We start from the raw sequence: 14,918 nt of genomic DNA on the forward strand, positions 1-14,918 counted from the left end.
TGGGTTCACATGGCAGTACTATGGATACAGGGGTCAAGGGGTAGACGTGGGCCCTACAGGTGATCTTCCAATACAGCACCCTAAGCAAGTAATCAATCTGTTACAAAGTCATCATAATGAATGCCCGATTCCATCAAAGGAATGTTACTAAACCTAACAGCTTGTGAATGACGGGCAGATTTCTCAGAGTTCCCAATGTAATAGGCTTTAACATAAAGAGAAATGTTGACTTTCTGAACACTGGCAGCCTTTTGAACATTGTAAATTTAACAAGTTACAAATCGCTTCAGAGGTTAACGCCAATGAGTGAAGTGACAACATTAATTACAACTGTCTAAAGAACCAGGAGAATAAAGAATAGCTACACCAGTCACACGAGTACAATCAGGAAGGAGTTATTAGAGGAGAGTGAGAGAGTGTATGCAAACACCACCTGGCAGGTGCTGAGGACCAAGGGGTTTATAAAGGAAGGAAGAAAGGAAATAACTTTCCATATTAAAGATTTAGTGTGGTTGGTTCCTGGCTGAGATGTGACAAAGTGAAGTTTAAGAAGGTATCCTGGGTTTAGCAAGACTGGCTTTCAAGTCTGCCATTCTCCAATGTAGATTGAAGACATTCAATTTAAATGCTCTCATGCAGTTACATCTTAAAACTAGACCCTGATTCAGACTCTTACAGTGGAGACTGTTGTTGATAGCATGAAAAATAAACAAGTCATTTTCTTGAATGAATGGCGGAACAATGACTATCGAAGAACAAACTGCTGGAGCTATACACTGAGAAATATGTACATTCTTTGGATTTACTTCCTTTGTTAATTTGGTGCCATGCCTCTCTGTAAAATCATCTGGGAGAGCACAAGGCCATTCTACTCTCACAGTTATCGGCCCTTTAGTAGAACTCCCCTGCTCTTTCTCACAACCCTGGAAAATAAGGTCCTTTGAGCACCATGTTGGGCAATTGACAGATAGTGTGGACATGGTGGGCCGAAGGGCCTGTTTCTGTACTGTATGATTCCATGGCTCTGCGGATCCCATTCCCTTTTAAAAGGGATCATCAGCTCCCCTGCCCCTCACCAGAAGGGCTGCTGCATTTCAACATGACTCACCACCACCTCCTCGGCAGCGATTAAGGATGGGCAATAAATGCTGGCCTTTTCAGTGATGTCCACAGTGGATAACTAATTCTGCCCCCACTTTGCTTTGAAGCAGTGCTTTCCAGATCTTCACCATTCACTGAATAAAATTGCTCTTTGTTTAAGCAGAGACTGCAATTCACGCCTGGGTGGAAACAAAATTCATCGGAGCTTTAGAAAAATAGCAGCTTTTAGGGTTCTGGTGAAAGAGTCGGGGAATGGGGTCAAAGGGACAGCTCTGGAAGGAGATGGCACAGACTCAGTGGGCCAAATGGGGTTCAGAGGCACAATGATTCTTTGTCACTTCTCAGTCTTTTGCTAATTAGCTCAAACCTGTCTCCTCTGGAAAGAAAACCTTCTCCTCTATAATTGAAACCCTTCTAAACACCTCCATTAACTCTTTCCTTGACCATTTCTTTCCTTTAGAGAATCACCTCAGCTGTTCCCCAACATAATGGGAGTTCCACATCCTTGGTACTTCTTCAGTATGTCACCCATTTCTCCAGGTCACTGACATCCTTCCAAACATTCTCTGCCAAAACTGGACGGTTCTCCAGCTGGGGTTCCTCACCGGTAATCTGCCTTCAGCTCTGAATATTACACTATCAAGACTTTGGATATCTGCAAATTTATCATCAAGAACACATGGCAAACCTTGCATTCACAATGCTTACCATCTGATTAGAATAAACAACAGAGTGCAGTTCAGATCACCCTATTTCAGGAAGGATGTGGAGGCTTTAGAGAGGGTGCAGAAAAGGTTCACCAGGATGCTGCTGAGATTAGAGGTTGAAATTAGCTGTGAGAGGTTAGACAAACTTGGATCGTTTTCTCTGGAGTGTCGGAGGTTGATGGGAGACCTGATAGTTTATAAAATTATGAGAGGAATAGATAGGGTAGACTTTTTCCCAGGGTAGAAGTGTTAAATACTGAAGGGCACAGCTTTAAGATAAGAGGAGCAAAGTTTAAAGGAGATGCATGGGGCAATTTTTATTACACATCATAAACACCAAGCCTTGATTATTTGTTCTCCTGACAATGACACCCACCCAATTCTGAATAAGGTTAACAGATCAGAATATATATCAATGCAGGATTTGCCATGTGTTCTTGATGATGATTTTGCAGATATCCAAAGTCTTGATAGTGTAATATTCAGAGCTGAAGGCAGATTACCGGTGAGGAACCCCAGCTGGAGAACCGTCCAGTTTTGGCAGAGAATGTTTGGAAGGATGTCAGTGACCTGGAGAAATGGGTGACATACTGAAGAAGTACCAGGGATGTGGAACTCCCATTATGTTGGGGAACAGCTGAGGTGATTCTCTAAAGGAAAGAAATGGTCAAGGAAAGAGTTAATGGAGGTGTTCAGAAGGGTTTCAATTATAGAGGAGAAGGTTTCCTTTCCAGAGGAGACAGGTTTGAGCTAATTAGCAAAAGACTGAGAAGTGACAAAGAATCATTGTGCCTCTGAACCCTATTTGGCCCACTGAGTCTGTGCCATCTCCTTCCAGAGCTGTCCCTTTGACCCCATTCCCTGACTCTTTCACCAGAACCCTAAAAGCTGCTATTTTTCTAAAGGTCCAATGAATTTTGTTTCCACCCAGGCGTGAGTTGGTCTCTGCTTAAACAAAGAGCAATTTTATTTAGTGAATGGTGTTGTCCTTAAGTTTCATTTATCCTACTTAGTAACAGTCAACGCAAAAGTTGATAGTCGGTGACCGTGAACCAGCTACTAGACACTGGCCACCTACCTGTAGCACACATTGATACAGATATCCCACTGCATTGGGAGAAGATAGGTGGGGGATAATAACCCCAGTATCCTGGCCAAGATTTGCCCTTCAGATATGATCACCAAAATATAATCACACCTTGCTGAGCACCGCATCTGTGGGAAAAAATGTGTGGCCGTCTGTGGGTAAAACCTGCTCACCCAAAAGGTCAAGCAGCATCTGCAGAAAGGGAAACCGGGCTGAGATTGCAGATGTCTGAAGCAATAACTCTTGTTTCCCTTTCCATGGATGCTGCCCGACCTGCTGAGTGTTTCCAGCATTTTCTCTTTTTATTGCACCTTTGGAAGCGTATTGTGTTTGAATTTTTGCAGTGTCTTCTAACAATGTCAACACGTAAAGCACTTTGGGACAAAAGACGCTATACAAATGCAAATGTTTCACTTCAGTGACTAACACCATGGGTAGTGAACTCCCGCATGGAAGTGTTCTTTGCCCAAATCTCCAATGTGTACGCAAGTGACATGGTCTCTACTTTTTCAAGTTAATTTGCATGTGCCATTGACCTGGAACTAACCACGTGGCGAAGAAGCTAAAGACATGGGGACATCAAACCTGTCAATGAAGGCAGGATATTTCTATGAATGGAGACTGCAACCAAGTCCATCATTTCAGTGTTTCACCTCAATCACAAAGTATGTGTTCACCTCAAGGTCACTGCTGAAAGACGGAACTACAGCATGATCTAACTCCGTCCTGCCAAGGGTTAGGAAAACACCATGAAGCTTAAGGGTCAGGTGAGTATTGTGCGAAAAACGAGCTTGGGTGCGACTGTGGGAGAACTCTGGACCTCTGCTGTGGCATGAGGATTCTCACTGACCAAGTGCAGTGAACTTGTCTGGATTGGCAAGAAGACTAATACTAAATACAGTTTGATCCTCCCTGGTCCAGCACCTTGGGATCTGACCACAGGAAATTCATATAAACTGCCCCCGATCCTCCTCCCCTGAGCAGAAGAATCGTTCTTTCCTAAGTACAGACACTCCCAGCTTCACATGAAGGTTCCAAGAACTAATGGTAACCCAAAGTTTCCCCAAGTTGGAAACGCTGTAAGCTAAGATCGCAAAAGTTACAATTATCTATGGGTTAGTACAGATCTTAGTTAATTTTAGATATTAATTCAAATTAGTTTATTAGTATACATCTGTGCAATAGATTCAAAACATGCTGGACGACAGAATGTCGGATTAGAGAGTTTCAACCTGTACTTCCCAGTTAAATTCTGCAACAGAACCTGAGATCTAAAAATCTCCACCACTTCCAATAGCTGGAATGGCTAAGCACAGCTGTCCCACCAACCTGTGATGTGACAAGTCCACATACAGAGGCCATCCAAATGAACGACAACCCTGGCTTTCTCATCCACACAGATTTAAAGAAGCTCCCAGATCTCCCCTCGGTCTCCTGGACATGGGAACAACCTCTCATAGGACAGGACAGTGCAAAAGGTTGGAGGAAAGCATGGAGTAAAACTGCCATCTGATCTCTGACCCAACAGGGAAAACTCCTTATGGGAATTCTCTCAATCAGATTCAATCTGGACTTGGCTTCTGGAGTCCCTTGAAGCACAACTGGATACTAGGAGTTCTGCAGATTGTTACTGTGGTGAAGCTGATCAAACTATGGATGAAGTAACATTCTTTCTGCCATAGCAATTTGACAGTAAGAGACACACTCCCTCTCTTTGAGCACCAGGCCAGTGAACAAACCTTAAACTAGACATAATTATTGCTGAATCAGCCATACGAAGGGAGTTGAGTCCTGAAGTGAAGACTGGAAGCATGCGTGAGGGCCCATTGACACGGTGAAACACTAAACCAGTGCTCCAGACAATTGCTCCCAAGCCACATCTTGAGTCGAAGTCCCCATCATCGTCCTGACTTATCAAGGTCCCGACCACCCTTAGAGGAAGAGAGTTCCACAACCCTCACAATCGTCTAGGAGAAAATTGCGTCCCATTTGTCTTAAATGAGCAATCCCTTACTTTCAGACAGTGGCTCCTAGTTCTAGATTCCCCAACTAGAGAAAACATACCCTCCATACCCTTCCTGTCAAGGATCCTAAGCATTTAACATGTTGTAATCAAGCCCACTAACTTCTTAACACCAGCAGATAAAAGCCTAACTTGTCCAACCTTTCCTCATAAGGCAACCCACCTATTCCAGGTATCCAATACATTGGCATCCTTCCCTAAATAAGGAGACCAAAATGATATATAGTAGTCCAGATGTAGTCTCACCAAAGCCCTCCATAACTGGAGCACAACCTGCCTATTTTTAAATTCAATTCTCCTCATCACAAACAGTAACATTCTATCACTCGACAACAACATCAATGTAAAGACTTCACAATAGTGAGAGTGTTGGGGGAAAATGAGACCCATTTAAAGCCAGCCCACTAGCAGGGCAGGTCTGCTCACAGTCAGGGGTAGGAATGGTGGCTCATTCTCCCCCACCAAACCAGCGGGGCTGGGGCCAACTCAACCACCCTAACTAGCACCCCAGGGAGCTTTGCCATCTCGGCCCCAAGAATCCGACGGGGGAAAACGCTCCCTGGCTTCCATTCCACTGCGGCCGACGTCTCTCAGCCCGGAGAGGGGGCAGCTTAGGAGCCCAATCCAATGCTTTGTTAAGTCTCATTAATTCACGTCGAGTTATCTGGGCAGGGGCAGCCTCAGTCTTACAGACGAGAGTGCTTGCCAACATTCCTGGTGCCGAGTGCTGGCAGACTGCAAACACAAAAGGCTAATTAGACTTGGCCAGGCAGAAACATTGACCTGCACGCACATCCCAGCACCAATTGGTGACCACCAGATTCCAGTTTGAATACGAGAGAGAGGCTCGGGGGGGGGGGGGGGGGGGGGTGGGGGGAGGAAGAAGGGGAACACAGAAAGCCGATTTAAAAACAGACACATCCTACCAAGAGTAAACTCTGGACAAGGCTGGCAGCAATTCATTTCATTTCAGGAATCAGAGAGTTACCTGAGCAAACAGATGGGAACATGGGAAGTTGAGCCACACACACTGCGGCAATGCCAGAGCAAAACCAGTGCTTTAAATCAATAGGTGAGGTGTGGATGGGTTTAATTCCAGAGTGCCGGAATCCTGGACCCCAATGCTGTGGATATCAGGATTAGAATCAGGGAAAATTTATCGCACGGAAAAAAATCCATTCTGTTCACTGTGTCCACACCAGCCACAAATCAAGTTAGAGAGTTATGTCCCCTTCTCATCCCTTGGTCCACAATCATGACCTTTCAAGTGCTCATTAAGTGTGACAAGGGTTTCTGTCTGAAAGGGGTGGTGGAGGTAGAGAGTTGCAGCCCTGGTCACTCTTTTGAGAGAAAAACGGTTTCTTCAGGTCCCCTCTAATCTTTCCACCAGTTGACTTCCATCTAGGTCCCCTCTTCCTCTTTCCAGAGGCTGGAGTTTTATTACGGTGAAGTGGAAAATCCCAAGTCTACCGATGCCCTCAAGTGATCAGTGGATAAATGAATGGCCCACTGCTACAAAGAACAAACTGCGGTGATGTAGCACCATCCACATCCCCAAGGTTTCTTTGATTATTTATTCGCTCTCAGGTAGTAGGCCAGCGCTTACTGCCCAGATTCACTTCAGGGGCAGTTGAGAATCAACTATTTAGCTGTGGGTCTAGAGTCACCAACAGGCTAGACAAGGATGTCGGTGATGTTCATAGGTCTCAAGTACCTGGATTGTCAATGCCTTCCAGGAGATATGAAGCAGTGAGTCTCTTTTCAGTGTAACCGGGATCCTCGTGAGGGATGGGACGGAGAAGGGAAACCTGGAGACCAAAAGAACAATACCCAACCAATATGCCATTTCTGACTAAGTCTCTCCAAATAATTCACACCTGCACAAACACACAGCAGCTGCCCGAGAAGTGGAATCGAACCAGAACTCCCTCATACAAGCACGGCAACCCAGCTTCACTTCCTAGAACTAGCAACACATCACTCTCAGTCTGAAAACTGAGCACTCCAGAATTCTTCAGCACCAAGGTTTAGTCACACAACATCCTGTGAAATTAATTATAATCTCTCCCAAATATAGAGTCATAGAGTCACACAGCAGGAAAATGAGCCCTTCAGCCCAACTGGTCCATGCCAACCAGGATTCCCATCTAAGCTAGTCCTACTTGCCCGTGTTAGGCCCATATCCCTCTAAATCTTTCCAATCCATGTACCTGTCCAAGTATCTTTTAAATGTTGTCAATGTACCTGTCTCAGCCACTTCCTCTGGCAGCTCATTCCATATACTGACCACTTTCTGGGTGAAAAAGTTGCTCCTCAGGTTCCTATTAAATCTCTCTCCTCTCACCTTAAACCCATGTCCTCTAGTTCTTGATTCCCCAAGCCTGGGAAAAAGACTGTGTGCATTCACCCTATCTATGCCTCTCATGATTTTATACACCTCTGTAAGATCACCCCTCATTCTCCCATGCTCCAATGAAAAAAGTCCCAACCTGCTCAACCTCTCTCCACAACTCAGTCCCTCAAGTCCTGGCAACATCCTCGTAAATCTCCTCTGCACTCTTTCCAGCTTAGTGGCATCTTTCCTATAGCAGGGTGACCGAATTGAACACAATACATAAAAAGGTCTCATTCCCATGCAATTATTCAAAACACACTTTTAAATAAAACAGAAATAATGCAAATAAATCTGTAATTTCAGGTCTAAAATAAGGCCTCAAAACAAGAAAAAACTGAAATTTGAGCATCTATAGGAATTGTAATTAAATTGAAGCTGTACTGCTGACTGTGTCCGATCAATGATGCACTGAGTGATATGCAAAGTGTACCTAGGAGTGGCGAGGGAGCTGGAAGGAGTTGGAGAGCTGGGAGTACCTTCAGGCTAATGAAACATCAAGGACAAATCACACTGTGTCTGATCTTGTCCCAGTCTCCTGTCCCAGTCAAAGCCACCGATATGAGCTTCTATTCCTGCAGTTCCCATTCATCCCGGATATTCTCACAGAATTTGAGGAAAACATAAGCTTTCTGCACTGTCTACTGTTTGCCAATTGGCCAGGCCACAAGCACCAGAAGTCATGCAAGCGATGAGTGGATTTTCCTCCCTTTCATCCTTCCTCAAGTACAAGAGCACCGAGCTATTGGAGTGGGAGGGGATGTGGTTCAGCCCAGGGCTCGCTGTCATGGGAGGAAACTGGGCAAAATTCCCATTTTCCCATTCCTCTCTGCAATCCAGCGGACTATCGCCAACCCCAGTCCACCCTACCCGTCATCTCCCTGCTGAGTACATGCCACTTTGTAATAGAATTGGGTCAGAGTATGATCCGGTTTGTTGCATGCACTGCTTTCCAGAGTTGAATACCCTACCAATCCTTAATGGCCTGGCCTCAACGGTACAGGAAGACACTTGAGCAAATCAGAAGACTGGTGGAACTCTCTACCAAGAAAATGGAAGAGGGGAACCAGGATGGGATCTAAAGGGAACAGGGAACATTCAAAGGGCAGGCTGTCCATTGCTCCAGCTTAACTCCAAAAGCCACATAGGACAGTAGAACATATAACAGTACAGCACAGGAACAGGCCCTTCGACCCACAATGTCTGTGCTGACCATGATGCCAAGTTAAACATCCCTTTTGCCCGCACATGATCCAGTTGCTATTATTTGGCTACATCCACTCATAACTGTGCAATGAGTACAGCAACCTTGCTGATTGTGATCCTCAGCTTGTGACCTAATTTATAACCCACACCTAATACTATAAATAAAATTTAAAAATAACATGAATGAAATTCGGCCACAAAAGAGTGTCCATTGTAAATAAATGACATCATTGCCAATAATCACAGCAACCAGTTATAAATTAGCTACAGTTTTTCCACAAGGGCCTATCCTCATGGCTGATCTCCTCTCCCCCAGCTGACCACCACCTTCCCAGTATCAGTTGCTCTCTTCTATGGACCAGACACGTGAGAAGATCTTGTGAGAAACAGGTCTTTAAATGAGGTGGCGAGAAACTCCTGGAAAGAAGAGGCAAAAAAAAGGGCAGAAAGAGGGCAGCACTGAGGGAGTAATTAACAGGAGAAAGACTGACACAGAGATATTAACACACACACACACACACACACACACACAAAACTTCTTTTTTCCCTGTATCTATACACACATCCCCTTTAAACAAGTCTCCTTTTCCATCTTCTTGTCTTGGTGTATACTGTATATAAATATATCAGGGCCATTTGATGTTGAGGCCGGGAATTCAAGCAAAGCTTACTCAAGGCTGGCCATGATCCACAGCACTAGCTGCTGGAGTCAAGCTGCAATGCAACCAAGAGGTTGTAGAGAGCAGCAGTGACTAAGATCCGAGCTCTGGCTGTATGTGCACATCTGCAGCTCGACATGGCCAAGTTTTACATTCACTTCTCTAACGTAAATTGCAAAGACAAATAGCACAAATCAGGCACCTCTGGAGTGCCTCAGCTACGGGTTCCCAACCTTGCCTGGACAAGACTGCTGGCGAGTGCAAATGAGTGCACAAGTGTGTGCACGTTTTGTGGAAGTGTGTTGTGGGCGTGTCTGTTTGAGTGTGTGCTTAGGCACATGTGCACATTTGTGTGTGCACAAGTGTGTGTTTGCATGGCTGCAACTGCGCACTTGCTAACATGAGCAAGTTTGCATGCAATCAAAGGGATCTAGTGTGCACAGGAGCAGATGGGGGAATCAGTGCACAAGGCACACACTGGAACACTACAGATCTCAGTTCCATCTGTAAACGTGCAGTAGTGGCCCAGCAGAGAGCGCCCGGTGGAAGCAAGCACTAGAGGAGCATTCCAAGTTAAGTCAAACAATATGAAACCGCATGACACGGCAGACACTGGCATACTTCCATGGCCACACTTCCAAAGTTCTGCAAAAATATTTTCCTCTACCTCACTACAAACAAAACAGAACGAGTCAAAGCTCTCGACTCAAAACCGTACCAACATTCAGCACTTGGCTCAGTGGAATATGCAAAAAGGGCACTGTTTGAATAAAGTACCCCTTGTGCTGAAGTCCCTCACATCTTGCTGGATCACTAATTGCTGAGGTGGCCTCTCTTCATGAAAGGTGGGGATATGGAGATCTGGATACTCAGGAGCCCTCTGAGGGGCCGGTGATAATCAAATATCATCCGTTTACTTTCCAGTGGTGATAATTCCTGGCAATGGGAGATCACAGGGGGGAAGGTTCCAACCCCTCCCAACAATTAAACCCTTTCACACCAGTGAGGAGGCAAGGAAGGAACAGCAGCCGCGAATTGCAGCATTTGCCACAATGAGTTAACTTATCAGCCCTCATCAGGCGGCAAGAAATACTTTTTTTATTAAAAATGTCTGAAAACCAAGAAGTTCCAACATCCCAGTGCAAACCTGGGATTTACTGTTGGGTGCCATCCGATGTGTTTTCTCTCAAATGTGAAGCCCCAATTCAGTTTATTAAGCTGTAGATGTTTGTATAATGTTTTTTTTACGCCTCCACCCCCCACACCTCCCCCCCCCGCCAAAACTCGTGTTTTTTTGACACCCAATGAACGTGAGGCAAACATCGCAGAACAAAACACCAGTTCTTGTCAGGATGCTGACAACGGCACACTTCAAAAGGGAGCAGAGGGGGCCATTATCTGCTGGGGATTTTCGGATGAGTTTCCCACCCACTTCTAGTATCCCACCCACTCTCACACAGCACTGCCGCCCACCAACCACCTCCTGGGGAGTGTGCAAGAGCAAGACAGAGAGAGAGAGGGAGAGAGAGAGAGAGGGAGAGAGAGACACAGGAGAGGATAAGTGTGAAGGGCAGTGTGTTCAGAAAAGAGAGAGAGAGGTGGGGGGAAGAGTGAAGGAGTGCAGGCGAAGGAGAGGGAAAGTGAAGGGGTCGTGCACGAGGGAGAAGATGAAGGGAGTGTGTGCCTTAGATGGGGAGGGTGAAGAGACACCCACGAGGGTGGGAGAGAGGTACAAGGATGAGCACAAGGGGTGGGTGGTGAAGGGGTTTGCGTGAGAGAGAGCGAGAGTGGAGGGGCTTGTGTGTGAGAGGGAGGGAGAGTGGAGGGGCTTGTGTGTGAGAGAGAGGGAGAGTGGAGGGGCTTGTGTGTGAGAGGGAGGGAGAGTGGAGGGGATTGTGTGAGAGAGAGAGTGGAGGGGATTGTGTGAGAGACAGGGAGAGTGGAGGGGCTTGTGTGTGAGAGGGAGGGAGAGTGGAGGGGATTGTGTGAGAGAGAGAGTGGAGGGGATTGTGTGAGAGAGAGAGGGAGAGTGGAGGAGCTTGTGTGAGAGGGAGGGAGAGTGGAGGGGCTTGTGTGAGAGGGAGGGAGAGTGGAGGGGCTTGTGTGAGAGGGAGGGAGAGTGGAGGGGCTTGTGTGAGAGGGAGGGAGAGTGGAGGGGCTTGTGTGAGAGGGAGGGAGAGTGGAGGGGCTTGTGTGAGAGGGAGGGAGAGTGGAGGGGCTTGTGTGAGAGGGAGGGAGAGTGGAGGGGCTTGTGTGAGAGGGAGGGAGAGTGGAGGGGCTTGTGTGAGAGGGAGGGAGAGTGGAGGGGCTTGTGTGTGAGAGGGAGGGAGAGTGGAGGGGCTTGTGTGTGAGAGGGAGGGAGAGTGGAGGGGCTTGTGTGAGAGGGAAGGAGAGTGGAAGGGTGACAGCAAGAAGGAAGGTGAAGTTGAAGGACAGAATGCCCGTGTGTCGGCTACAGAGGGAAGGTGGGAAACGGGGTTCCGTGCCGGACTCCGGACGGAGGCAGACTTGCAGGGAGAGAGAAGGGTGCAGTCCGTGTGGGGAGGGGGCGTGGGTGACGTGAAAGTCAAAATCCTCCTGAGACACATCCCCGAGCCACACCTCAAGCACCAACAGGCTCACAGACACTGGGGTAAGACCAAAGGAATGAACACAGCCTGTTGCATCGCTCCACACTGTTGAACAATGAAAAACAATAACCCTCCATCTCCACCTCTCCCAACGTTACCTCAAAATTCATTTCTCCGAATGCAAATTTATAGGTTCAAAGGTCACCCCACCACACGGGTAATCACCTAAGTAAAACTGATTTTCCAAAACCTTGTTGCAATTCATTCCATATCCTCAATTTCTTTAAGATGGTAAAATAAAACATTTCTATATACATTAAAGCTTTTAAACCTTTTTATTTATACATTCCGAGAGAATGCCAGCATTCGCAACATTGCTGAAAAAAATTACGTCGGAGATATTTTAAAAATGCAGTGAATTCTTCCAGGAGACATCTTGGGGTGAGGGTTGCAGAAATCCACTGCAAATGCTTATTCTCGAGATTTACGGTTAAGCTCCACACAGGACAGAAAACACACAAGCCCTGGATACATACACATGAATATGTGTGCGGGCAAGCGTGCGCACATATGCACGCATGCGCACACACGCACACACACACACACACACACACACACACACACACACACACACACACAAAAACCCTGAAGGGACGCAAAGTGCTGATCAAACAACCCAACGATGTGAAGCCAACAACTCCCCCAAACCTCTCTTGTAGTGCTGCTGCTATCATGGGACAAGAATAGCGTGCTTCTTATAAGCCAAGCATTCAATCTCGGAATGCTCTTGGGAAGTTGGTGGTGAGCCACCCTCTTGAACTGCTGCAGATCTTCTGCTGAAGACTGCGGGAGAAAGGGTTCCGGGATCTGCGCCCTGTCACACTGAGGGAACGGCAGGTCAGGATGCTGCAGTGCTTTAACAGTAAAAATGCTGGAACTTGCTTCCGAGGTTAATCCAAACCCGATCCTGGAAGAGCATTATTTTTAAACCAACATAGTTTTACTGAACCTATTTCACAACTTGGCATCATTAGGATTTGTTTATTTGGTTTCCCATGCAATGCAATAACCACTACGCCAATGAAAAGAGAATTATGGCGCAGACATCTGCAGCACAAAAGTCAGCCCCTGTAAACAACGTCAACAAGGAAATCCAAACCATGCTGTCTCAGCCGTTAACTTTCATTTTGCCTGCGTAGTTCTTTTGTTGGATAAAGTTAAGCCTTCCTCTGGGTTAGGTAAAAGTTGGCTCCTTGAGCAAAAGGGAAAAGACTCTGATAAAATCCCTTCTAGAATCCAGGCCCAAAATGTGATTACTATCCTTTAACAAAATCAATCCAGACTCTTCTCCGTGTGAGATTGACAAGAGGAACTTCCCTCCAAAATAAATACATAAAGTTGGCCAACACAAGTACGATCTTAAAGCACAGGTGTCTCTCGCACTGTTTGAGAACACCATTTTAAAAACAAGAAAAAGAAAATCAGCACTGTTAATAATTAAAGTACTCTCTTTTCTTAAGGTTACGGTCAGCAGCGTGAACACATCCCAGGAACACTCTCTGGAGCATCAGCAGTGGAATTATAACAGAAACATCAACCCCTGAAAACCTTTAAAATAAATACACACATAGGTAGCGGGAATATAGTTTGCCCTATTTATAGAGGAAATCTGTGCACGTGCGCGCGCATACAAGGATGTGTATGCACAAGTGACACATGCTGCACACAGTCATAAAAGGGAATACGCCAAGACAGTCTGCACACAAGTGTTTGTTCCCCCCTTCCCCGTGTAATGTTGAGACTGGATCATTCACAAGGTAGCAGGTTGCAGAAAATCCGACGAAAACTTAAGCAAACTCTGACTTGGTCTCTCAACAGAGACACGGTATTGCCGTGCCCGTACTCACATCATGGAGTATGATGGGGCACATACACACAGACACACAAACACACACACACACAAAAGGAAAGAGGCCAGTTATCAGTTCAGTGAGCGGTATTTGACACACTACCTCCCGCAAGGTTTTCCTGCTTGGGGCAAATTCCTTTCGTAGGTGTTAGCAGACGGTCATCTTCCTCAGGGGTGACTTGGATGCCAATTTCGACGGGTTCAGACACCCTCCTGGGCTCCGGGTGAGGGGGCGAGGGACTACGTTTATCCACTGCCTTGTCAAAGCAGACGGCCGCCGCGTTGCACTGCTTCCTCTTGTGTTCGATGAAGACAAGGATGTCGGCCAGGGGGAAGTGAGCCTGGCACTGGCCGCAGGTCAGCAGGTCGCGGTCTCCGTCACCGGGGCCAGCGATGGCCGCATCCTCCTCGTCCGTGCTTGCCGCCTCCACATGGTTAGCCTCTGCTTCGTGTGGGACCAGACAGAGAGGGGGGAAGGTGAGAAAGAAAGGAGAGCCAACTTTTAGATAAATATTCATCTCATAACACAGTCCATAGACGCAATAGGAGAATATAAACCCAGAGATATAATTCCATTAATCATAAATAATTATTACTTATTACATCCATACTGAACCATAAACGTAGTTTATCAGTCTCTATTTATGAAAGGATGCATTTCTATTACACACAAAATTTATTTGAATATCACAAGCAGATTATATTTATACCTATATGGCTTTATCGCTGCATGTTATTTTTTATCTTTGTGAAGGAAACTATATTAATATTGGTATTGGTATTGGTTTATTATTGTCACTTATACCGAGGTACAGTGAAAAACTTGTCTTGCATACCGATCGTACAGGTCAATTCATTACACAGTGCAGTTACATTGGGTTAGTAAAGAGTGCATTGAGGTATAACACACACATTTATATAAATATATTCCAGAGTTAATGAAGAATTTTTACTGATGTGTAGATCTATGAATGTGTATCTATATAAAGAAAATATATTTTATACATTTGCATAAGTAAATGATTAATGAACCGTTTTCACATTACATAGAAAAATTGGCACAACTATCAAACTCCTCTACTGCTACACCTCGCTCAGCCAAACAAAAGATTTTTTTATATATATTTTATTTGCAATCCTGCAGAACTGCAAGGCAAGGAAAGGCACAATAACCAAGCCCACCACTCAAAAGCAGTCCTTTTCTCTCTGCATTTCTCTGCAACTTGCGCTGGGCGATTTAAGTGAAGGACGGTGCAGATTTTTT

At 45.8% G+C, this 14,918-nt stretch overlaps 1 protein-coding gene across 2 annotated transcripts in view; it reads right to left on the bottom strand.

Annotated features, from left to right (window-relative positions):
* LOC127573687 (B-cell lymphoma/leukemia 11B-like) overlaps nt 1–14,918 on the bottom strand; it is a 173,627-nt gene that overhangs the window by 154,098 nt on the left and 4,611 nt on the right. For both annotated transcript variants that reach the window (XM_052022125.1, XM_052022116.1), the window contains exon 2: nt 13,758–14,096. In XM_052022125.1, coding sequence (XP_051878085.1) covers nt 13,758–14,096 — 339 coding nt within the window. The remainder of the gene's footprint in view (nt 1–13,757; nt 14,097–14,918) is intronic.

The sequence above is a fragment of the Pristis pectinata genome, chromosome 1, assembly GCF_009764475.1.
Source record: "Pristis pectinata isolate sPriPec2 chromosome 1, sPriPec2.1.pri, whole genome shotgun sequence".
Lineage (NCBI taxonomy): Eukaryota > Metazoa > Chordata > Chondrichthyes > Rhinopristiformes > Pristidae > Pristis > Pristis pectinata.